The sequence below is a fragment of the Camelina sativa genome, chromosome 12 (assembly GCF_030686135.1).
Source record: "Camelina sativa cultivar CO46 ecotype springtype chromosome 12, ASM3068613v1".
NCBI classification, from domain to species: Eukaryota; Viridiplantae; Streptophyta; class Magnoliopsida; order Brassicales; family Brassicaceae; genus Camelina; species Camelina sativa.
The window spans coordinates 5,806,344-5,829,651 of NC_141891.1; the positions used below are offsets into that span (position 1 = coordinate 5,806,344).

The 23,308-nt window shown below is 38.0% G+C and overlaps 5 protein-coding genes and 1 pseudogene across 5 annotated transcripts; 1 reads left to right on the forward strand and 5 right to left on the reverse strand.

Annotated features, from left to right (window-relative positions):
- Nucleotides 1-20: 20 nt before the first annotated feature.
- LOC104730441 (uncharacterized) lies at nucleotides 21-2,241 on the reverse strand. The gene is made up of 3 exons (XM_087479848.1): nucleotides 1,801-2,241; nucleotides 828-1,128; nucleotides 21-704 (listed from the first exon to the last, which is right to left on the reverse strand). The coding sequence occupies exons 1-3, from the start codon at nucleotides 1,988-1,990 to the stop codon at nucleotides 152-154; spliced, it is 1,044 nt and encodes a 347-aa protein (XP_087335974.1). The 5' UTR covers nucleotides 1,991-2,241; the 3' UTR covers nucleotides 21-151.
- An 85-nt stretch (nucleotides 2,242-2,326) lies between these two features.
- On the reverse strand, nucleotides 2,327-4,759 carry LOC104730440 (cyclin-dependent kinase F-1). The gene is made up of 3 exons (XM_010449602.3): nucleotides 4,116-4,759; nucleotides 3,081-4,028; nucleotides 2,327-2,733 (listed from the first exon to the last, which is right to left on the reverse strand). The coding sequence occupies exons 1-2, from the start codon at nucleotides 4,635-4,637 to the stop codon at nucleotides 3,099-3,101; spliced, it is 1,452 nt and encodes a 483-aa protein (XP_010447904.1). The 5' UTR covers nucleotides 4,638-4,759; the 3' UTR covers nucleotides 2,327-2,733; nucleotides 3,081-3,098.
- Nucleotides 4,760-4,991: 232 nt separating this feature from the next.
- Nucleotides 4,992-7,009, reverse strand: LOC104730442 (rac-like GTP-binding protein ARAC7). The gene is made up of 8 exons (XM_010449604.3): nucleotides 6,557-7,009; nucleotides 6,256-6,343; nucleotides 6,024-6,133; nucleotides 5,850-5,913; nucleotides 5,702-5,760; nucleotides 5,563-5,628; nucleotides 5,365-5,474; nucleotides 4,992-5,257 (listed from the first exon to the last, which is right to left on the reverse strand). Exons 1-8 carry the CDS (start codon nucleotides 6,656-6,658, stop codon nucleotides 5,224-5,226), a joined length of 633 nt encoding a protein of 210 aa, XP_010447906.1. The 5' UTR covers nucleotides 6,659-7,009; the 3' UTR covers nucleotides 4,992-5,223.
- Nucleotides 7,010-9,412: 2,403 nt separating this feature from the next.
- LOC104730443 (bark storage protein A-like) lies at nucleotides 9,413-11,772 on the reverse strand. Its single transcript, XM_010449605.2, has 5 exons — nucleotides 11,473-11,772; nucleotides 11,282-11,349; nucleotides 11,014-11,169; nucleotides 10,441-10,674; nucleotides 9,413-9,975 (listed from the first exon to the last, which is right to left on the reverse strand). The coding sequence occupies exons 1-5, from the start codon at nucleotides 11,696-11,698 to the stop codon at nucleotides 9,571-9,573; spliced, it is 1,089 nt and encodes a 362-aa protein (XP_010447907.1). The 5' UTR covers nucleotides 11,699-11,772; the 3' UTR covers nucleotides 9,413-9,570.
- A 9,271-nt stretch (nucleotides 11,773-21,043) lies between these two features.
- On the forward strand, nucleotides 21,044-21,643 carry LOC147930207 (uncharacterized; annotated as a pseudogene).
- Nucleotides 21,644-21,872: 229 nt separating this feature from the next.
- Nucleotides 21,873-22,352, reverse strand: LOC147930208 (uncharacterized). Its single transcript, XM_087476767.1, has one exon. It carries the CDS (start codon nucleotides 22,350-22,352, stop codon nucleotides 21,873-21,875), a length of 480 nt encoding a protein of 159 aa, XP_087332893.1.
- Between the last annotated feature and the right edge of the window lie 956 nt (nucleotides 22,353-23,308).

The following is a 23,308-nucleotide window of genomic DNA, read 5'->3' on the forward strand; positions in this document are numbered from 1 at the left end:
TTGCACATAAGGCACAGAAGTTTTGCTAAACCTTTCGGAAACTATAACAAAGAATCTAAAGGTGTATTACAAAGGTCATATTTGATTTTCCGCGAAAATTTTGTAACTGTCTAAACCAAATTCTCAAGACATACACAGTTTTTTTTTTGCATCAGTAAGAGTTTCCAATTCTGTCTCTGCCGCCACGTCGATCATCTCGTCCTCCTCTGTCCAAGTAACTATCACGGCGGTAATCCCTGTGCGGTGGTGGACCGGCTCCTCTCAATGGTGGAGGTGGACCATCTCTTAATGGTGGCGATCTACTTCTCTCTCTTGAGAGTCTACCCCATCTGCCACCACGAGATGGAGGATGCGGTGGAGGAGGACTGAGAGGTGGTCGTCTGTCGTAATGAGGTTTTGGGAGCGGCTCAGTATGGGACCAGTCAGATGCTATTCTTCTGCTAGGAGGGTAATTATGGTCTGGGTAATGTAGACGGTCTCGTTCTCTGTCTCTATCTCTCCATGTGGGATGGTCAAGTCTTGGTGGCGGGTAGTCTCTGGGCCAGCCACGTGGAGGAGATCTGTAGCCATTAAAGTCTCTTCTTGGCGAGAAATCCATGGGAGGAGGAACAAGACGTGGCGGTGGAGAAATGTTAGCCGCTGCATAACGATGCCTCTTGCATTTGTTGCAGGACTCACGTCTCGCAAAGTTCAAGTTTCTGCATCTGTGTTCATAACAAAACAAACATACAAAATGAGACTTAGAAAATTCTGTAGATTGTGAGATATGGATAACAGAACTCTGTGCAGTTCATATAGAACACCAAGAGTAATCAGTTGATACTTACAATGGATCAAGACAGTACCAATCTCCATCTCTTGGCTGCACCTTCGGGTTATTGTATCTGCTCATGCCCTCGCTTCCATGCGCAGGTTCAGGTCCATCGAAACCTCTTCCATAAGGGCGAGCACCAGCTCCACCTCTAGCATACGGTGGTGAGTAGTCTCTGTGTCTCCCAGATGCTTCCCTTCTGCTGCTGAACTCACGACCACGAGGCGGAATGCCTGAATGATTAAGATCAGAGCCATGCCGGTGATCTTCATATCCACGACGGCCTGGTGAGCTAGAACTTGCACGAGTTCTATATCCTACACACACACACACACACACACACACACACAAAAAGTAGCCAGCAGAAGGATATTAGGTCAACCACAGTACAACAAAAAATGCAAACTATTATCAAGTCAACACGTTACAGGTATTCTCCACTGAGTAATCACAAAAGTATATATAAGCAGGTAGCAAAATTTCAAATTCATCAAGGGCGTTTTCTTTGAATGTTGAGACAACACTTGAGCACTGAGCCACTGACAATGTGAAATTACCAGTAACATTCTCAATGCACATACCAAACAACTCAACGCAAGATTCTTTTCTCTTTACACTAAGCAGTAAGCACAGAACAGGAAATGCTGATATGCATCTGTAGCAGCATAAAATCTCAATAACCCTAAGTGTCACTGAACTCTTAGCTATACAATTTTCTGTAGCAGGTGAGATTCTTGAGCTTAATATAAACACCCTAACCATTCAGATTAACATTACTTCTACACGAACAAACACACAAAACCAAGGTTCAATTGCAATTCACACTACATTACGGCAGTTCATAGTAAAAGTAGTTCATATGAGATAGCATAGAAATAACTACACACGCCATGTTCTTCGCGCTCCCCAATTTCAAACATCGAAACCAAAAGGAGAAAAAAAAAACTCAAAAGAGGACTGAAAGATAATAAACCAGAAACGATACGAACCGTTGTCACCTTTATACCGATCCGAGCGAGCAAATGAGGGACGGTCACGGGAGACTTCTCCGAGCTCATAGTCTCCGGCGGCACGGCCGTCTTCGCCGTCGTTGCTTCCGGATGGGCGTACGACGAGACTGCTGATTTGAGGCGGATGATGATGATGCTGAGTCGCCTGATCTCTTCCAGTCGACCCCATTTCTCTCCGATTGTCAAGTTCACTCCTGGAATCTCGATGTCCGTTTCACAAAAAAAAAACCCTAGGGAGAGAGAGACTTGGCGATAGATGCTGGAAACTAATTTATTATTTGCTCTATCTATTTTAGTCTATTTTCCAAATTAGCCCCATAAGTTTTATATTTAACATTTGGTACTAGTATGACTGATGGATTCATGGAGTCAATCCATTGCTGCGGCATTCTGGTAGAATCAGACTCTCAGTTATGATTTCTGTGTGCTATTTATGATATCAATAGTCAAATCAATAGATGGTCTCATAGGTGGGTTGCTCATTCAACCTTCAACAGAGACGAAGTTATTAACTTATGTGTTGATATGAATGAAAAGTGCAAAATTCGCAAACAGTTACATACAATACAAAGATGAGATGTAGGAATTTTTTTTTGATGAAATACAAAACACAGGAAGCAAAACTCAGAGGAGATAGATATTTTATTCTTTTCTGATTGTTTACTTCAGACGGAAAAATAGGGTAAAGATTGGCCTGGGCAACAAGAAAACTAGCTCTTTAGCTAGCTAAAGGCTAAACAAGCCTAACACCAACTTTCCAGTTGTAATTGTTACCGTTTTCTATACCAGAGAGAGAGAGTGGGAGAGACAGGAACAAGAACACACAGAACACAATTTTGGCAGAGTAAGCGAATTCCGGGGACGTCGCAAGGATCAAGATTCTCAACCATGGAACCGCCGACTGTAAATGATCTGACAAGAAAACATCAGAGATCAACACATTGAACTGAGAACAATGAGAGAAACAAAGCGGAAAAGAAACAGTTTTATGAGGGAATAGAGCAAGAGCAGCAAACTATTTCAAAAGCAACTTCAAAAAATGAAAGCATTGATACCTATACAATATGGCCTAACAAAATGTTAACAGTTTTCTTATCAGTATGCGGGAACCAGATCTTCAGACAACAAAGTTTTGTTGCAACTAAGGCAAACACATGTCATGTTACTAACTACCCCCATTCTACATGAGGGAGAAAGAAGCAAAGGCTTTTGTGACTAATTTATGTGTCTAAACTAAGCAACAGCTTTTGACTGCGTACCTTAAATGCCATTCGGGGTTAGGTGAATTCTATTGTAAACCCACTACTGGTAGGCTTTACATTCATAGGTCCAAAGTCGTCAAAATCTGAATCTGAGTCCATTTCTCTGTAATCATTCCACTTTCTCGGAGAATCCTCATCTGGCCCACTCATTGTCGGAGGCACATAGAGCTCAGAAACTGGAACTGGAAGAGGCTCTTCACTGAAATATTTGTCATTCAACATCTCTACAGCAGTAGCTCTACTAGCTGGATCATAACAGATAAGCTTCTTGAGTAGCGATATCACATCTCCTGAATGGTTAGGAAGACAGCCTTCTATACCAAGAGGAGATTCTACTTTAGCAAATGAGATCGACTTGTAGTCCGGAAGATCAACACAACCTCGCCAGACCTCTTCATTTAAATTCCCTAGCACGTTGGTTACTCTGCTGATCTGATCAATATCTGAAATCCCTGGGAACAAAGGGTCAAGAGACAAGAGCTCAGCAAACACACAACCAAGCGACCATAAATCAACCTCTAACCCATACATTGTAGATCCATAAAGAAGTTCTGGTGGCCTAAACCATCTAGTTCCCACACAAGACGTCATCAAACCCTCTCTTTCATCCAACGCTTCATCAGCATCATAAGAAAACGAGTTCCCACCGAGATCATCATCCATTTCACTCACAGTACACGTTGCAAGACAAGAATTATCTCCATCATGCACATTCGAATCCTTATCAGTATCATCTCTTACAACCTGTTTAGCCTTTAACTCTTCCACCTGTCGAAAATATTCGTCTTTACTCATCGCTTCCAGCTCCTTACCATCAGAGCCTTGCCGAGGTGAGTTCTCATAATCAGGAATCACTTCTGGTGGTTCTATACTAGTTTCTCCATCTTTGTCTTCTAGTTTATTATCATCTGAAGCTACAATGTCAGGCTCCATGAGTATCCTCGCCTGTATGAAGACAACACACATTTTACAAACACAAAATTCACAGAGCTGATATAAACACTAAAATGAAAAGTTCAGTAGTATCATCACCTGACCAAAATCAGCAAGCTTAAGCACACCATCATCAGAAATCAACATATTCCCAGGCTTTAAATCTCTATGTACAATCAAATTCCTATGACAAGCATCAACACCGTTCAAAATCTGAATCATCCATCTCTTAATCTCACCAACGGAGAATCCAACACCTCCTTCTTCTTCTTCTCCCATCTTCTTATTCTTCTTCTTCCTCTTAGCATCTCGTATCACCGCGGCGAGATCCGACCTGAGGAACTCGAGTACAAGGACAGCGTTCTCGTCCTCATGCCAGAAGTACTCGTGCATAACGACGACATTAGGAGAACCGGAGAGGATGGTGAGGGCGTCAATCTCTCGGAACGCAGACTGGTAATCGAAGATCTCCTTGAGCGCTACGATTAGATTGTCGGAGAGACGGCGAGCTCTGTAAACGTCGGCGTAGGCTCCGGATCCGACTCGCTCGAAGATCTCGTACTTTGCGATTATCTCCGGGCGGGTATGGATACTCCAGCTGCTCGCCGGTTGTTTATCCATCTTTCTTCTTCTTCAAATCGACGTCGTTTTCTTTCACGGTTCTCTACTTCGCCGACGATGATAATAAACAACGCTAACGAAATCTCCAGTACCTAATGACTAAAATACCCCTCAACGACGACGTCGTTTAGCAGTTCTGTTTTTTTTGGTCTTGTGTAGGTGAAATTTGTGGACCAATTATAGTAAGTTTTAGTTTTCACTTTTTCAGTTTGATTTCTTTCAATTAGGAGGACTAAGATTTACTATAAGTTTTGGTTCAAATTCCGTTTTAGTTGGGTTTATTTTGCATCATATTTGACCTGTGTTACACAACACTACATGTCCCCTCAATGAACAAAATTCAAGAATTCCAAATTTGCTAAAAGATTCAAAACTTGTTAACAAAGACAAGAGAATGTTACAGAATCTGCACAACCAAAAACAGAGAAAGGAGCTTCACATACAAATAATAAGAGAACCAACAGTTCCCTTATCTTCACATTTGGTGAGTTTTTCATCCTACAAAGTACAAACTAGAAAACAACCATAGAGAGAGAGAGAGAGAGAGACACACACACACAATGTTGTTGAGTACTGGTGTTGTGTCTTAAGCCGTGTTGCAGCCTCCACAGACAATACTCCTGCAGGTTATTGAGATGTGAAATTGGTGAATAGTCTTGTTTTGTAAACTTTTAAGTGAAATCTCTTTACATATTACCAAAAAGGATACAATCTTAAAAACACTTACGCAATGGAGCAACCGGATCTTCTGTGTTTCTGCTTTCTCCGTGTGACTTCCTTCCTCCTCGGAGGCTGAAGTACCACCTTGATAGCTGTGTCAAACACCGCTTTCACATTCTACAACAAATCCAAAAACCAAAGTTATCATAAGATTCTAACGTTTTCACCAAAACATTACTTCTTGAGTGTGAGTCAGGGAACTTACTTGTTGAGTCTTGGAACTGCATTCGATATAAGCAGCTGCACCGATCTGCTTCCTCAACTCCTCTCCCTGTCTCCATAAATCAAAGCTTGAGAAAGAGTCATTTCAAAACAAAACAAATAGCAAGATCACGCGTATATACCTGACTAGAAGTAATGACATTGGTGTGATCCGCGAGGTATCCCTTATCATCTCGGAGATCTTAACAACACCAAGACATAATGTTATTATTAGCCAAGAGAAACTGAAAGGAGACTTTAACACAATAAATATGCAAAAACCAAACCCACCTAGCTTTGTACCAACAAGAACTATTGGAACATTTGGTGCAAACCGACGAAGTTCAGGCATCCACTGTCACAAAACAACAATCATATTCAAAAACACACATATACATAATCAACATCCACGAAATCCACATTCCAAATCTGTCCCAATGCAAGGAGAATTCAAAACATTATTACCTTCTTGAGTACATTTTCGTAACTAGCTTTGCTAATAAGGGAAAAGGCTAAGACGAAGATATCAGCTCCTCTGTAACTCAATGGTCTCAACCTACTGTAATCTTCTTGACCTAAAGACACCAATCAAAACAACAAACCCCACAAATAAATGAATAAGAGAACTCTCTGAATCATCAATTTCAAATCTTTGGTTCATTGGTCTCAAAATTAAAACCAGACAATTTTGATTTACCTGCAGTGTCCCATAACCCTAAATTCACGATTTGTCCATCCACAGCGACATTGGCACTGAAATTGTCGAATACAGTCGGTATATAATCCTGACAAACATGAACAAAAAGCAAGAATCATAAATCAAAGGAACCCTAGGACTAGGAGCTGGAGAAACTAATTACAGAGTTAAAATACGACAAATAAGATTAAAAGCTTAATTTTTTGAGAAATGGGAACAAGCTCTTATAAAAACCCAGTAAGAAAAATCAAAGCTTGACAATGTAAAATGAAAAGCTACTGAGTCTGAAAGAAACACTCACAGTAGGAAACTTGTTGCTAGTGTAACAGATAAGCATACAAGTCTTCCCAACAGCTCCATCTCCAACAGTAACACATTTTATAAACTTGGAAGCGCTGCTCATTTTCTCTTACTCCAAGTACCAGATTCCAAACCCAGAAGTTGAAAGACAAGAGATGAGCAAAAGTTATAGAAGAAGAAGAGTGGTGAAGAAGTCTAGGAAATGAGCTTACAAGAGAAGCTTGCAGTGAGTATCAACTGCGGCGACAACCAAAAAAGAGTGTAAATTTCGGTATATTTTAACTTTTTATTTATTTATCAAAAACCAATAGAGAAATCAAATTGAAATGTGTGTTTTTCTTGAGAGTCGAGACAGAGGAAGAGTTAAATGTGTCGGAGGTCTCAGGGTTCGTCCAAGTCAAAGTCTTAAAAAGGGGAAAACTTTATTGTCCCTCTCAATAAATTTCAAAAACTTGGCAAAATATGAAATTACGAAAACCATAAAGTATTAGTATTGGACAAACATACCCACTTCACCCTTTCTTACCTTTTTCTATCCACTCTTCTATCTAAAAGTTGGATTTTTCAACGGTTAAGTTGAAACACGTATCGACCGTTGTAAGATATACGACACCGTTTCCTCTTTTGTCCTCTTTTTTGATGTCCAGCACTCCAGCTAATGTGTTTTGGTGTTTTGTCTTGGGAGTTTCCTCTCCAATCTTGAGCCCTTCAAGGATTTGTATATGAACCGTTTAGTATTTTACTTTTAATTTTGTAAGAAAACTTCAAATCAGTAAGAATTCTGATACTTTAGAGGCAAACGAAGTGGATTTGAACATTTTTATACAAAATATTGCATTCAAATTTGAATCTGGTGAGTGGTGTTGGCACTAAAGAAAACAATGTACTCAATTTCCAATATACTAACTAAATACAATAGTAAAACCAATGAACAAAATGTAGTTTTTATTACCCTCTCTATTTCATAAAGAGTGTCATTTTGACATAATGGACACAAATTAAGAATATTATCTAAATTTCTATTTTACCCTTTATAAATGTACTAAAAATTCCTTTTCTAATTAATTAGCTCAAATTATAAGGATAAAAAAGAAAATTTAATCTTTTTTTTTTTTTGGACAAACACATGATTTTATTCATTCAAATCAAATCAAGGTACAAAGTGGAGATACAAAGATCCCAAAGTTTAAAGAGTTACAAGAGTAGGTATTCCCCAATACCATAAGCAAGAAAATAAAAGATTTCAAGGTGAACACCATGAGAGCTATGGAGCAAATGCAGTGAAGCAGATAGAAACATGAGAGATCATGGATACTCGAAAGATCATCATCGAATGAACCGATGAATGACAAAATTGTCAAGGTCAAAAGACGCGTAGACGTTGTAGGAGGATCCAAAACCAAAACGCTCGCCAAGACGAGGTACACTAGAAGTGCGATGGCAGGGATTCTGAGGACCATGGTTGTTGGGTCCAAGGTAGGATGATGTAGAGCCCTGGTCAGATGGTATCTTCCATTGGACCAAGGGTAGTCTTCAAGACATAGGGTCCGAGAGCTGGAGGAGATACTGAAGTAGAGAAGCTTGAAGTCGTCGAGTGTGAAACTTGGGAAGCAGGGCGATAGACCATAAGACTTTAAGCCAATACAAACAGATCTTCCAAGGAAAACTAAAACCATAAGCCAAAGATAAAGGTCAAACTGTAACAATACAGGTGGGTTCTCTCTCACTTGGGGCCCTTGTCCAAGGAGATTAAGAAATCCACACAAAGCATGTAGCCAGTAAGACCAAACAAGAAGCAGAGTAGGTTTGGTCGATTTAGTTTTGGACAGCACGGACATGGTTTGGTTAAAGGAGGGTGGGTAAAGCTCTGGTTCCAAAGTCTTGAGGGTATAAAACATATCCCATACGAGGTTAAAATGCACATAAGTGGGAACAGGAACCGGGTATGTGAAACAAGGGCTAAAGAGGCTTCGGTAATCACCGCTCTTAAGCGAGATGATCATAATGCTGAAACTTTCCAAGCCTTTCACAACATGAGTATGAATCCTAGATGTTTTACTAGGCAAGGTTCTCATAGACATAAGAGTTGGGCACAAACAACCTTTCAAAGTTAAGCTTATAAACTCATATTCCATAGAGCTAGGTGAAACTAATGGCAGGGTTCTCAACCAAATTTCGAATAACCAGAGCAAACAAGGTATGCTATGAGCTATTTGCAGTCTTCGGACAAAAGTTTTCAGGGAGCACCACCAAAGTTGGCTAAGGGTAAACAAAGGATGGTTAAGAGCAGACCTGTACTTTAGAGGAAGGTAGTCTAGATCACCATTTGTTAGGCGGTAATAGGGAGAAGAGTCGGGGGACCACTCTCGGAGGAAAATCACAACGCTGTAACACTCATCACTAGCCATCGCCGTCGTCTCTGTCGCGCAAGACTTGGGTGGTGAGGGAGGAGGAGGTTCAACAGAGGCGAGTCTAACTCCGGATCTGGGCAATGAGGAACAGGGGGACTCTGAAACTCCCGGCGGACTGGCTGATAGAGTCACAGAGGATAGAGATTGTCGTTCTCCACCTCCGTCTAGCTTCGGAGATGAACGAGCCTTAGTTGCCGCTTGGGTTATTCGGTGAGGGTTTGTAACAATTAAACAGAATCTAAAAAAAGGGAAAAAAGAAATGGAGATCGAGAAAAGGAAAAGATAGAAACTTGAAATAGAGACGGGAGCCGAGATTTCCCGACGCCGGCGAGCAGAGAGCCCACCGGCGTTGGAGGAAGATGGTTGAAGCGGCGCCTCGATGGTCGTGCCTGGGAGAGAAAAATTAGGGTGAACGGGGTTTTTTTTTTTTGAATTTCCTGACAGAAAATTTAATCTTTAAAACTGCATTTAAAACATAAAATGACACTCTTTTTGTAACAAAGAAAATGTATCAAAATGACACTCTTTATGAAAGAGAGGGAGTATTAATTAAGAAGAACTTCATTATTTGATTTTAGACACATATATCTAACTTGTGTCTTAATTATCCACTCTGTTCAAGTCTTAATCCACACATATCATTCTGATTGATCTTTGCTTTCGTAGTTTCGTGTAGTGGCAACAAAGCAACGAACTTAACGAGAATATCTACTGAGTTTTCTGCGGCCAGGCTACTGAATATGTTGGCCTCGTTGGACACGTCGGAGCCGCCACCAGCGAGATCGGAGAGGGCACGGATGACAATGAAAGGGAGGTTTTGCTGGTGGGAAATGAGAGCCACGGCGGCGCTCTCCATTTCAATGGCGGTGGCGTTAAACTTGGAGTTGAGGAAAGTCCGGTAAGCTGCATTGTCGACGAAGACGCTTGCACTCATACCACGGTCAACGATGGTGACCTTCGGTGGTCGAGGGAGGCAAGTGGTGTTCACGCACTGCGGTAGCTTCGTGTCCTGTTTTTGTTTTGGTATACACAAATAATTGCATTAATTATATGAGTATATAACTATATATTAACAGAATAGCTAGAGTTTAAATGTTACAGATAACAAATCTAATTAAGACTACTATATGTAGTACGTTACGTATATCTCTACTAAAATTCTACGTGTTCAAATTTCTATATGCGCCTACGTGTGTAGAACTAAAAGAGTCAATTAAAGTTTGAGGAAATTAATTAATATATATGTTTCACTTATTTTTGTGTCATTCAATACGTTTTATATATCGTTTATAAGTTGACAATTTTTATTGAAATGTTAGACAAACATCTTGATACGTAAGGGACGACTAGCTAACGTGTTGTGAATATACGATATTTTCCGAAACTATATTCAACTTGGATGCAAAATAGATTATAAACACTAGAAAACAAAGACAAATCTAAATATATATGGGCCAGTTTAGTCTAGTCAAACCTCGAGTTTGCGTGCAAGATTCAAGTAGTACTTGTCAACGGGAATCCAGAACACATGTTGCCGTTCTTCAGGAGTTCCGGTAACCGGAAAGATTTCTTCCGGTTGGTACCAAACCCGATTAAGCAAGTTTTCAGTTCCGTTACTGTATTTTGAAAACTGGAGATAACCAACTTCCCGAGTATAGTCTCCACCGGATTCGAGAGCCAGTTCCTTGTCAATCCCATCTCCATACCTCTGCATTCAAAAGTAAGATGTACTTATTCATTGATTTTTTTTTGTTGACGATCGTGTACTTATTCATTGATATGTATGCAACCATACGTAATTTTAATGTCCATAGACCAGTTGTACCACCAACATGCATAAAATTGTTATTTAATATATCATAGTTAGATTTTGACATGTGCAAATGATACGAAATTTTCTGAAAGAAGTTTACGACCACAAGTTTAATAGCCTTAAGTCAATACAAAAATCTCAACATAATTGGTTGTTATTTTCTTACTATTTTTTTCACAGCAATTGGTTGGTAATGGTCATAGTCAAATATATAACCCTACGTCGTGTGCGTACCTGCCAATTCCAAAGGCCAGAGTGTGCCCAATATTGAGGAATAGTAACGTCACCGATCTCAAGGTTAACATCTGCGTTTCCAGCGATTCCATAATGCAAAACTCCTTTCAGCCTAAACAGGCTCACTAGTAATTGTGTTGTTACTCCTGCATTCACCTGTTTTTTTATACATTGATTTTTATATTAAGGATCATAATATGGGAAAAAATTGTATTGACTAAAGACATAAAATATAATTAGACTATCTTCACATATATAGAAAACCTACCATTCCTAATCCTGACATCACGATTACAACAGGTTGGCCTGCTAATTTTCCAAATCGAAACTTTCTACCTACATGATTGAAATTACATGAATAAACCAATTATGTCTTGTTATAATTTGAAGTCTTTCAATCGTGATGACTTTGTTCATACATGTTTTCAAAATGAATGACATCGAAAGATAATAATTAACCTGCGAAATCGATGAAGGGCAACGAAGAAGATGGGACATAAGATGGAGATCCGAGAAGAGGGTTAAGCTCATAGTTGTTTGGAGCTACAATCCCCAAATAAGGACCCTTTCGATTCATCTTCTCTATTTTGCCCAATATAGTTCGAGGTATTTCACCATTTGCTTCTTCAATAACATTCCCCACGGACAAGATAAACACAAGAAAACCTGTCAAGAAGAATCCCATAACTTCTTCTTTTCTCTCTAGCTATTTTCTCTTTTCTTAATTACCCTTTGTGTACTTTGATTATCTCCCTTTAGGTTCCTTGTATATTTATATACATGCAAATGAACTACAATAATACTACGTGACATAAAATAATAAAATTTTAAAAATAATTAAGCATGGATTACGTGTAGTTTAGTTGGTGTCTGGTGTGGTCAATTATTAGTATGATACGTGGGCCTCGAACCGGTGAAAAGATTTTACTACTACTTTTTTTTTTTTGGCGGGGAGTTAATTTTCTACTATTGTACAATAATTAGCTGAGGATCAATTTTTTATTTTTGAAACGTAAGCACAATTAATCTACGGTATCGAAATTGTTTGGGAAGAATTTCCGCAAACTACCATTTGGTAAATTTCTTGAGGGATTTTTGTTTTTGTTTTTGTTAAATAATCCTAACACAAAGACTCAGTATAGGCGATGATGAGGACAATTTTTGTTTCGTCGGCTTTTTGGTAATGAGGAGACAATAACACAGCCACGCCGACTATGTCTTCAGATTTGGACTACTTGGGTCTGGTTTATATGTACTACATTTTGATGTGCTCATAAAACTTGTTGAAGTTTTACAACCACTGAGTATTCAACAATATGTAATTTAATTTGAAAACGTTTACCAAAGTAAAAAACAAAAAATGAGGTTTGTTAACAAGACAAAAATAAATCACAATCACAACGTAGTTATTTATTTATCCTTTTTTTTTTCTTGACATCTCACAAGTAGTTTCTTGGTCTTGAAAAGTATAATAACTTTTGTCGGAAAGAAACATATCACAAAGATAGGGTTGTTGGTTTGTATCAATTTAAAGAACCTACACATTTAGTCTGGGGGGGATACTGTTTCTCCCGACTTCATTCAACTTAATTTGTGATTATTATTGGATTACTTATAACAACTCTGTGGTTCTAAATCATAATATATGACATCTCATTTCAACCATCAAATTACTATATCATCTTTTTCTTAATTTTTTATTAAATTAACTTTACATTAGTTGGTTTTGCAATTAAGATTTTCCAATCCCATTAAACAAATAGAAAATGAACTGAAACTGGTTAGGAAACTTACTTCGGGACATACGTAAATAATATAAAATGACCAATTGAGTTAAAACTTTATAATTCAGTTAAATGAGTTAAGAAAATAGTAGCTAAATGAGAAAAAAACCCTTAAAATTGACATTTTATAAAGAAATAAATAAACCTTAAAAATATACTAGTTTTTAAAGTCCAAAATCGAAAAATGCAAAAACAGAGAGACGCAAACAATAAATTGAGCAAAGAACTAGGTCTTGCCGCTTTTATTGTTCAGGAGGACCGCCGTACGAGGAGAGGAAGGAAAAAAAATTAAAGGCGTCGGAGATTTTTGTAGTAAGCAAACAGCGTTTTCTCTGCCTCCCTTGTCGCCATTGTTTTCATTCTCAGTTGAGAAAGTCACGAATCATGCGCCTTTAACTTTACAGGTCTTGCACTCGCAGGCATATATATGCCATCAGTTTTTTTTGTCTTTTGCGTTTCCTTTTCATAAAGCAAAGATTGGCGAAAAAAAAGAAAAAGGAAACAAATCGATGAGTGTATTTTGGGCCGGCGGCTGCAAAAGAAAATGAAAAGTGTATTTTGGGCTTAAGACATTGAAACTGGGTGGTACGATATTCTGAATGATAAATAGAAAAAAGTAGGGGACTTGTCTCCATCTCCAGAGATTAGGTTAAAATTTATTTGGGGACAATGTCAGAGTTCGATGACGATGTAGTAATCTGGAGTCTTGTTGGACAAGAAATAAGCCCCGAAGAAACACAAAAGTATCTACGGCAAGTTCAAGAGTCCGATGTATGTAACCTCTCTCACTTTCTAAGTTGCTTGGACGACTGATTTGTTGATGAACGTTAACCCTAGCTAGATCTTTTTTTTTTCAATTTTTTGATTTAGTACTACAACATATATGCTAATTAATTGGTACAATCTTGGGATTGTGAACGTGTACAGGGTTTCGATGTTGGACGCTTTCGCAATGCTCGGACTCGGATAAATCCCGTTCGATTGAATGTGTTGAATGTGATCAAGTCTTCATATTATTACATTAGAAGAGTCGTATATTATATAGTTAAGTAATTGATTTGTGTTATGTATAAACTATTCGTATCACACACCGAAGAGATATGAATAGAATCGTTAACTACAAAACAGTTACACATGTATGTGTGTGTCTCCATATTGGGTTGTCTCCTAGAGACGTGTCCCTTAGTCAAAGTGTGTCATGTAAACCTATAAATACAGTTTATATATCTAATAAAAGTGTGTGGTTTTTCGTTTACAAGAATCGAGTATTACAAGAGAGAAGAATACATTGAGTGTAAAACAAAAACAGAGAGAGAGAGACAAAAAATAGAGTAATATCTGTTGTTGTCCGATCCTAAACACTTTGAGAGTTCAAAGTCTCACATGGTATCAGAGCTATGGAGACAACAATGCAACAAGTTATTCCAATCTTCGATGGTGAATCGTACGGCTTTTGGAAAATCAAGATGATCACCATCTTGAAGACACGGAAGTTGTGGGATGTCATCGAAAATGGAGTTACTGTGAGTTTGTCTCCTGAAAACTCACCGGCGTTAATCAAAGAGAGAGATGATCAAGTGATGAAGGATATGATGGCTCTTCAGATCCTTCAAAGTGCAGTTTCAAATTCAATATTTCCAAGAATCGCTCCCGCATCAAACGCAAGAGAAGCTTGGAACGCTTTGGAAATGGAGTTCCAAGGAAGTTCACAAGTACGAATGATTAATCTTCAGAATTTGAGGAGAGAATATGAAAATCTGAAGATGGAGGAAGGTGAAACCATTAATGATTTCACAACCAAGTTGATTAACATGAGTAATCAACTGAGAGTTCACGGTGAAGACAAGACCGATTACCAATTGGTTCAAAAGGTTCTTATCTCCTTGCCGCAAAAGTTCGATAGCATCGTTGCTGTGCTTGAACAAACAAAGGATCTATCAACTCTCTCTATTACAGAGATGATAGGTACTTTGAAAGCGCATGAGAAGCGCTTAAGTCTCCGAGAAGAGCGTATCAATGAGGGTGCATTTTATGGAGAAAAGCTTGGTTCGAGAAAAGGAAACAAGCAAAACAAACGTCATGAGAAGACCAAGAAGTGGTGTGGCGTGTGTAAAATAAACAGTCACAGTGAGGTAGACTGTTGGAGAAAGAAGAACAGACCTGTTCAGCAAAAGCGAGCGACCGGTGAAAGAAAATGCTATGTGTGTGATAAACCGGGGCACATAGCTAAAGATTGCAGACTTAGACGAAGTGAAAGAGCAGACCTAAGTCTTGAAGAGATAGAAGATGACATTGGAGATGAATGTCATATGCTCTTTAGTGCCGTTGAAGAAGAAGAAGCTTCAACAATCTGTGAAGACACATGGTTGGTGGATAGCGGATATACCAATCACATGTCTAAAGATGCAAGATACTTTAGTACCTTGGATCGTAACAAGAGAGTCACCATAAGGATTGGAAATGGTGAGAAAATTGAGTCTGAAGGCAAAGGAGATATACGAGTCTCTACGAACAAGGGAGTCCATGTCATCAAAGATGTACTTCTTGTACCAGAACTAGCAAAAAATTTGCTAAGTGTCTCGCAAATGATATCTAATGGATATCGGGTTATCTTTGAAGATAATAAATGCATGATTCAAGATCCAAAGAGGAGAAAGATCTTGGATATCAAGATGGAAGATAAGAGTTTTCCCGTACGTTGGAAAAATTCAAGTGAAGATGCTTATGTTGCATTCGAAGAGAAAGAAGAAAAGACAAATCTTTGGCATAAGCGTTTTGGTCATGTCAACTTTGACAAGATGGAGACAATGCAAAAGCTAAAGACTGTAGAAGATCTTCCAAAGTTCGAAGTAATAAAAGGTGTATGTGAGTCTTGTGAGATGGGAAAACAATCAAGGAGGAGTTTTCCAAGGAGTTCTAAAAGCAATACAAGCAATGTATTAGAGCTCATACACTCGGACGTGTGTGGTCCAATGCAAACAGAATCAATAAATGGAAGCAAGTACTTTCTAACATTTATTGATGATTATTCGAGGATGACATGGGTGTATTTTCTGAAGAGCAAAAGTGAAGTGTTCTCAAAATTCAAGATATTCAAGCCTTATGTGGAAAATCAATCGGAGACTCGGATCAAGAGGCTTAGAACAGATGGAGGTGGTGAGTTTTTCTCAAACGAATTGATCAAGCTATGTCAAGAGAGTGGCATACATCATGAAGTAACAACACCCTACAGTCCACAACAAAACGGTGTTGCGGAGAGACGGAACCGTACACTTGTGGAAATGGCTAGATCGATGCTCACGGAGAGGAGTTTATCAAATAAGTTTTGGGCTGAAGCTATTGCAACATCAACTTATTTGCTAAATAGATTACCATCAAAGCCATTGGAGAAAGGTGTGACTCCATTACAAGTATGGAGTGGGAAGAAACCAAGTGTTAATCACTTGAAGATATTTGGGTGTGTATGTTACGTACATGTGCCAAATGAGAAGAGAAGAAAACTTGACGCTAAAGCCAGGCAAGGGATATTTGTTGGTTATAGCAATGAATCAAAAGGATACAGAGTGTTCTTATTAAGTGAAGAGAAGATCGAAGTGTCAAGAGACGTGACATTTGATGAAGAGAAGACATGGAATTGGGAGAAGAAGGAAGTAGAGAAATCAATTCTGTCACAATTCAAAGTCCAGTCTTCAAAGGAACAAGGAGATCAAGGAGCAAACAATGATATAAACGCTCAAGTAGAACAAGTAAGTGATGCATTCAATCGGCTACAAATCTCAAAAAGAGGAGTCCAAAACACGGTTGAAGAAGGAGAAAACTCTGTTGGTCCAAGAGGATTCAAATCGATCAACGAATTGATGGAACAAACAGATAAAGTTGAAGAGATGGCTCATATACACGAAATGTGTCTTATGATGGCTGAAGAACCTCAGGCTTTGGAGGAGGCAATGAATGACGTGAAGTGGATAGAAGCCATGAGAGAAGAGTTGAGGATGATAGAAAAGAACAAGACGTGGCAAGTCGTGGAGAGACCAAGAGATAAAAATGTGATTAGTGTCAAATGGATCTTTCGTTTGAAGACTAATGCAAGTGGAGAAGCAATCAAACACAAGGCGAGATTGGTGGCTAGAGGATTCACACAAGAATATGGTGTGGATTATCTTGAAACCTTTGCACCTGTGTCAAGATAAGATACGATAAGAACCTTAATGGCAATTGCAGCTCAACACAAATGGAAACTCTTCCAAATGGACGTGAAGTCAGCGTTTCTAAATGGAAACTTGGAAGAAGAGATTTATGTAGAACAACCACCAGGGTTTGTAGAAGAAGGAGAGGAAGGAAAAGTTCTTAAACTCTACAAGGCACTCTATGGCTTAAAGCAAGCACCTAGAGCATGGTATGGGCGCATTGATGGTTACTTTCTCAAGAATGGGTTTGAGAGAAGTATCAATGATGCAGCACTCTATATAAAGAAGACATTGGAGGATATATTGGTGGTCAGTTTATATGTTGATGACATCATAGTCACGGGAAGCAACAAGAAGAAGATTGAACAATTTAAAGAGTAGATGAAGAGTGAGTTCAAGATGACGGACTTAGGCGAACTAAATTACTTCCATACCAAGGAAGTAGTACAAAACAAAGAAGGTATATTTCTCTCACAAGAGAAGTATGCAAAGAAGCTTTTGAAGAAATTTGGGATGCAAGATTGCAAAAGTTTGTCAACGCCATTGACTCCTCACGGCAAGACAGAAGAGGTCTTGAATGAAAAGCTTGAAGATGTTACGAAGTATAGAAGCATGATTGGAGGCATGTTGTATCTTTGTGCTTCTAGACCAGACATCATGTATGCGAGTTCTTATTTGTCTCGCTACATGACATCTCCACTAAAGCAACATCTTCAAGAAGCCAAACGGGTTCTTAGATACGTCAAGGGTACTTTGACGTACGGGATTCAATTCAAGCAAGTAGAAGAACCAGAGTTGGTTGGATTTTCTGATAGTGATTGGGGCGGATCAGTTGAGGACAAGAAGAGCACAAGTGGCTATGTATTTACGATTGGATCAGGTGCGTTTTGTTGGAATTCTAGCAAGCAGAAGACGGTGGCTCAATCAACGGCCGAAACGGAATACATTGCTGTTTGCTCAACAACAAACCAAGCAATATGGTTACAGAGGTTGGTGAATGAGATTGATTTCAAGACAGAGAAGGGTGTAAGGATCTTCTGTGATAACAAATCAGCGATTGCAATTGGAAAGAATCCTGTTCAACATCGTCGAACCAAGCATATCGACATCAAATATCATTTTGTACGAGAGGCTGAGCAGAATGGGTTGATCAAGCTTGAGTACTGTCCAGGAGAGTTACAAATAGCAGACATATTGACGAAACCTTTAAACAAGTCAAGGTTCGAAGTTCTACGAGAAGAGCTAGGCGTAACGATGAAGCCATGATCAAGGAGGAGTGTTGAATGTGATCAAGTCTTCATATTATTACATTAGAAGAGTCGTATATTATATAGTTAAGTAATTGATTTGTGTTATGTATAAACTATTCGTATCACACACCGAAGAGATACGAATAGAATCGTTAACTGCAAAACAGTTACACATGTATGTGTGTGTCTCCACATTGGGTTGTCTCCTAGAGACGTGTCCCTTAGTCAAAGTGTGTCATGTAAACCTATAAATACAGTTTATATATCTAATAAAAGTGTGTGGTTTTTCGTTTACAAGAATCGAGTATTACAAGAGAGAAGAATACATTGAGTGTAAAACAAAAACAGAGAGAGAGACAAAAAACAGAGTAATATCTGTTGTTGTCCGATCCTAAACACTTTGAGAGTTCAAAGTCTCACAGAATGATGAGTTTGGTTATACACACGACATCGAACTTTATGCTAGATTGGGACTTCACTGTTACAATCTTCAGAAGGTTACAAACAATATTACATTATTTTTAATTTTATGTTTTTATGTAATATTATTATATATCTTTTGTGGCTACTACTTCTCTTTGTTAACAGGCTGTTTAATTTGTATAGGGTACAAACCTCAGATTTCTTGACATTCCCAAATACAATACTGAGGGCACTAGGTTGTTTTCTGGGTACTACATAACCTCGGAGGCCGTAGACACATATAACAACAACTCTGCATGCACTTTTCAAACGTATGTGCGGCATGGTCGTGAAATTCCAGATAATGGATACTTTATGGTGCAGACAGAACTTTCTAGACTAAAAGGTATATATTTGTAGCAAATTACTAGCTCTCTCTCTCTCTCTGAACTTTGTTTTTTTAGCTTTTACTTATTGTTGGGTGTTTTGGTGTTGTTTAGTTCCTACTGGCCCTCGGGCTACTCCTATTGAGCATGAGAGGAGATGGGAAGATGAAGTGATAGATGATTTCTACAAAGGTGAAATGCCTAAGTGATAGATGATGAGGTCTTTTTTGGTGAACTTTACTTACTCTGGTTTATTTGTTTTGATAGTTTTTTTGAGGGATGATTCACACCATGTTATGTATCACAGTTGCAAGAATCAGATTTGCTAGAAAATGAGTGGCTTCATCTATATGCTGAGTTTGCTCTTTAGTTAAACTGGAGAGGAATTCCGGTATGTGTTTTTTTTTTTTTTTTGTACCTTTGATAGGTCTTTGTCTTGAAATATTCTTACTAACCAAATGAAATGTATATATTATTATTTTTTAGATGAAGGACTCGATTATAAGGCGTTCTCTACCATTGAAGATCAAGAAGGTAACTGTACATACTCAAGAAAGCGGTGAAGAGTCGCCACAATTGAAGCTCAAAGCCAACAACGCCATCTTCTACATGAGTTTTAAGAGAAGCTTTGATCATCAGAGTGGTAATTACCCTGTCGAATATCAAGCAATAGTACGGAGAACCATGGATAGGAAACCGGGACACATTCGTCTAGAAGTGCAGTCTTAGGCAGGCACAGATTTATTTCTACTATAGTCCCGATGGTCGATTATATTATCAACATGTGTGGGATATGCTTGCGTTTATAACATCATAGGCGCATGACATATAAATAACAGCGAGTAAATTACTTTGCTTATCCGAAAAAAATGCATGTAGCTCGATCTAGCAAAGAAAAGACAACTGAATTTATCATGTGAGCGAGATGAAGCTGATCGTCACTTTCATTTTTTAATCATCCAATTTGGTTGACTATATTTTTTTCATAAGCTTTGAGATCTTGTTACGTTGTTCTCTATATGGATCGTGTTCAATGGGCGCTTCTAGATATGTGGAACAGGGTTTTGATGTTGATCACTTTCATCTTACGTATGCTACTGTAATATATCAGTATATATTGAGATAAGTATGATTTTTCATATGACATTGGTCTTCTCGGTAGACTTGGACTTCACTGTTATAATCTCCAAAAGGTAACAACAAAATTTTCATATTTTGTTTTCTTAGTCTCATACCTTGGATGATCTTGTTATGCTGAAGTACCATTCTTTGTCGTCTTTTTTTTTTTTTTTTTTTTTTTGGTGTGTGTTTGTTTCCTGCGTTGTAAATTAACATTTGGCTGTTTGATCTTGTTGGGAACCAATCTCAAATTGATTGGTATAAACAAATGCAACAGTGATATGCTTGGTAGGTTGCTTCAGTACTACATAAGTACATAACATTGGAGGCGATAGATAGTTAGATACAACCAACAACTCTCTTTGCAATTTTCAGACTTGTCTTTGCAAATATCTTGCTCCGGAAGAGGCATCCTTAATGGTGCAGACCAAACTTTTCAGACTAAAAGGTAACTGTAGTAGCAAAACACTACTCATATATATATATCGTATCTTTGTCAAGTTTATATAATTTTTAGTGGTTGAAAAATTCTGGCTATTAGTTCCTAGTGGCCCTCGGAATACTCCTATTGGACCTCAAAGAAGATGGAAAGACGAAGCAATAGGTGATTTCTATAAAGGTAAAATGCCCAACTGGTTGACAGAAGATGATCAGATGGCTGCAAGCAGCAATAAGGGCCTGTTTTATGAGGTATTGAAAAATGTGTTAGCTTTGGACATGAATGTTAGCTTCGGATATAAATGTCCTCAGTTTTATGAGGTATTTTAAAAAATGTTAGTTTTATGAGGTATTTAATATAAAATTATTAATAAGTAAATGAGTTGATATATACGAGAGATCTCCTAACATGAGTTGGCCAGATTTAATTAGTCAGCAGTTGTAAGCCTAATTGATTTCCAACTATGTCTATGGCCATAAAGTTCTTCACCCTCTTCTTCTACTTCTTCGTCCTTTGGGTTGAATCATCCACCGCAAAAAATATCCAAAGTGAGTAGGTCGGCGACGATGGAAGACTAACACTGTGGACACCACATGAATTATCAGGGAACGAATATGTCCATATGTTTTTAAGGAAGATGGAAGATTTGCAACGTGAAGCAGACGAGAAATACCCGCTCTGGAAATCTACAAATTACTTGGAGCGCTCTTTGTTTCTTCTGAAGAAAGCTCAGGAATTTGTTGAGCTTTGGGACGAGCGGCGGAAGAGCCAAATTTCGGGAAACTCATATCTATACCTTGCCTTGCGCAACAAGGTTCAAGGTGACTTGTGGCCTGTACACTATGATTACTGTCGTCAATCTGAGGGCACAAATATCTTGGCGTACATGATGTATGATTTTTGTCGTCAATCTGAGGGTGCAAATCTCCTCAAGTACATGACATATGGCCTCAGTCCAGAAGCTGCAAATGGTTTAGTTCCTCCATTGATTAATTATTCTAGTCCATGTTTCCCAGTTAGGTTTTTTGTAGGTCTTTCGTTTTGGTTTAGAGGCTTATTTTAGTCTCTTTTATTCCCTCTTTTAATTTTTATTTTTCTTTTATTCACTGTCTCCAAAGTTTTTTTGTAGTGAGGAAGGGACAATATTTTAACAACTAAAATATTGAAATAAACAAAAAATATTGGAATACTCATCCTTATATTACATAGCAAATATTACAAAATGATTTATTGATTCAATTAGACCAAACAAAACAAATTAAGAAAAAGTGCTGAATCTTTTAAGATGGACATCACCAAGAAATAGTTTCGCCACCGCCAAAACCACCGTTGCGGGTGTAATCGAGTGGTGACGCAATCTCATGGATGACGATGTATTTGGACACAAATATCTCTGGAGTTTTCAGTAAAATGCCGTCAAGCTCAAAGGGTGAAGTGTTTGTGATGATAACAGATGTTCCTGGGACTAGAGTTGGGAGACGGGAGTGCACTGCCTTGGAAAGCAAGTCGGTGAGGAGGAGTCTTTGTGGTACAATGTGGTAGGCTGCGATGATTTTGTATATAGGGGACCGTGAGGGTTCTTCGGATAATGGAAGAAAGAGAGTCATCGGAAGTTGCTCCTTATCTGGTCCGATAAAAGCCCCTGGCCAGTCTTCAAATATGTTGATCTTGGGCGATGGGTTGGGGGTGTTATAGGAGGGTTTAAGCTCGTTCCAAGATTCGTCCACATATTTCCTTCCATCTCTCTGAAAACCGTAGCGGGAGGAGACCATCGGGGATCTCTAAACGGAGAATAGTCTTTGTGGTACAATGTGATAGGCTGCGACAATTTTATATATTGGATTTCTGAAGAGCAATAAAACATATATAGCTGTTTATACAATTTAATTGTTATTTTTTAAGGTCCTAGGATCTCATACCTAAATCTAGATCTAGAATATTACTCAAGATCAATTAAGAGTATTGAATCTTTCGACCAATTAACCACTATAAAATGGTTACAATCACAAACATATCCAAATTGGAAATTTCAGTAAGTATTTATTTTCAAATTCAACTAAAGAGTGAACCGTAAAATTTTAAATATATATATAATCCTTTAGTTGAATTTCCAATGTAATAATTATTACATTGCAAATATTGCAAAATGATTTATTGATTTAACTTGGTTCAATTAGACCAATAAACAAAGATTTTGATATGTATAAATACCAATTAGACCAAAATAATCGTGTAAAGATTCTGTACAAATATATCTTGCAGAAAATTCTTGATTAATCAAATAATTAATATACTCCATAGACATTATTTGCACTTTACACGTGAAGATTATTTTCAAAACAGAAAAATCAAGCAAATTCATGAAATAAATCGTTTTGATTCAGTTGATTAACCAAATTACCGAGAACCTATAATGAACATATAATACTAACTTTGAAATGAGAAATTCTTTTTAGGTTAAGAAAACAGATCAATATCAACAATTTAACGAATAATATACATATAGATATAGTTCTGGTTTTAATATTAAAGCATATAGAATATTTACTTTAATATTAAAACCAGAACTATATCTATTTTATAGAATATTTCATGCCTACAAGTCTATAACAAGTAACATATTTACATAATTAATATATAGCTCGTTTAACACTAAGTGTATGCGTAAGTGTACATCCACATATTGTATCATAAAAATATTTAATTTTTGTGTCAAACGGTCAACAAT

What these genes read in the sequence shown, in the direction of transcription:
- LOC104730441 (XM_087479848.1), bottom strand. Translation starts at nt 1,990, where the DNA reads ATGGGGTCGACTGGAAGAGATCAGGCGACTCAGCATCATCATCATCCG. An exon ending in TCGGTATAAAGGTGACAACG is followed by an intron (nt 1,129 to 1,800) that starts GTTCGTATCGTT and finishes GTGTGTGTGTAG; the next exon opens with GATATAGAACTCGTGCAAGT. An exon ending in TGGTACTGTCTTGATCCATT is followed by an intron (nt 705 to 827) that starts GTAAGTATCAAC and finishes TTATGAACACAG; the next exon opens with ATGCAGAAACTTGAACTTTG.
- LOC104730442 (XM_010449604.3), bottom strand. Translation starts at nt 6,658, where the DNA reads ATGAGCAGCGCTTCCAAGTTTATAAAATGTGTTACTGTTGGAGATGGA. An exon ending in CTAGCAACAAGTTTCCTACT is followed by an intron (nt 6,344 to 6,556) that starts GTGAGTGTTTCT and finishes CATGTTTGTCAG; the next exon opens with GATTATATACCGACTGTATT. An exon ending in ATGTCATTACTTCTAGTCAG is followed by an intron (nt 5,629 to 5,701) that starts GTATATACGCGT and finishes TTATGGAGACAG; the next exon opens with GGAGAGGAGTTGAGGAAGCA.
- LOC147930208 (XM_087476767.1), bottom strand. Translation starts at nt 22,352, where the DNA reads ATGGTCTCCTCCCGCTACGGTTTTCAGAGAGATGGAAGGAAATATGTG.
- LOC104730443 (XM_010449605.2), bottom strand. Translation starts at nt 11,698, where the DNA reads ATGGGATTCTTCTTGACAGGTTTTCTTGTGTTTATCTTGTCCGTGGGG. An exon ending in GCCCTTCATCGATTTCGCAG is followed by an intron (nt 11,350 to 11,472) that starts GTTAATTATTAT and finishes TCAATCATGTAG; the next exon opens with GTAGAAAGTTTCGATTTGGA. An exon ending in CTGGCCTTTGGAATTGGCAG is followed by an intron (nt 10,675 to 11,013) that starts GTACGCACACGA and finishes TTTTGAATGCAG; the next exon opens with AGGTATGGAGATGGGATTGA.
- LOC104730440 (XM_010449602.3), bottom strand. Translation starts at nt 4,637, where the DNA reads ATGGATAAACAACCGGCGAGCAGCTGGAGTATCCATACCCGCCCGGAG. An exon ending in AGCTTGCTGATTTTGGTCAG is followed by an intron (nt 4,029 to 4,115) that starts GTGATGATACTA and finishes GTCTTCATACAG; the next exon opens with GCGAGGATACTCATGGAGCC.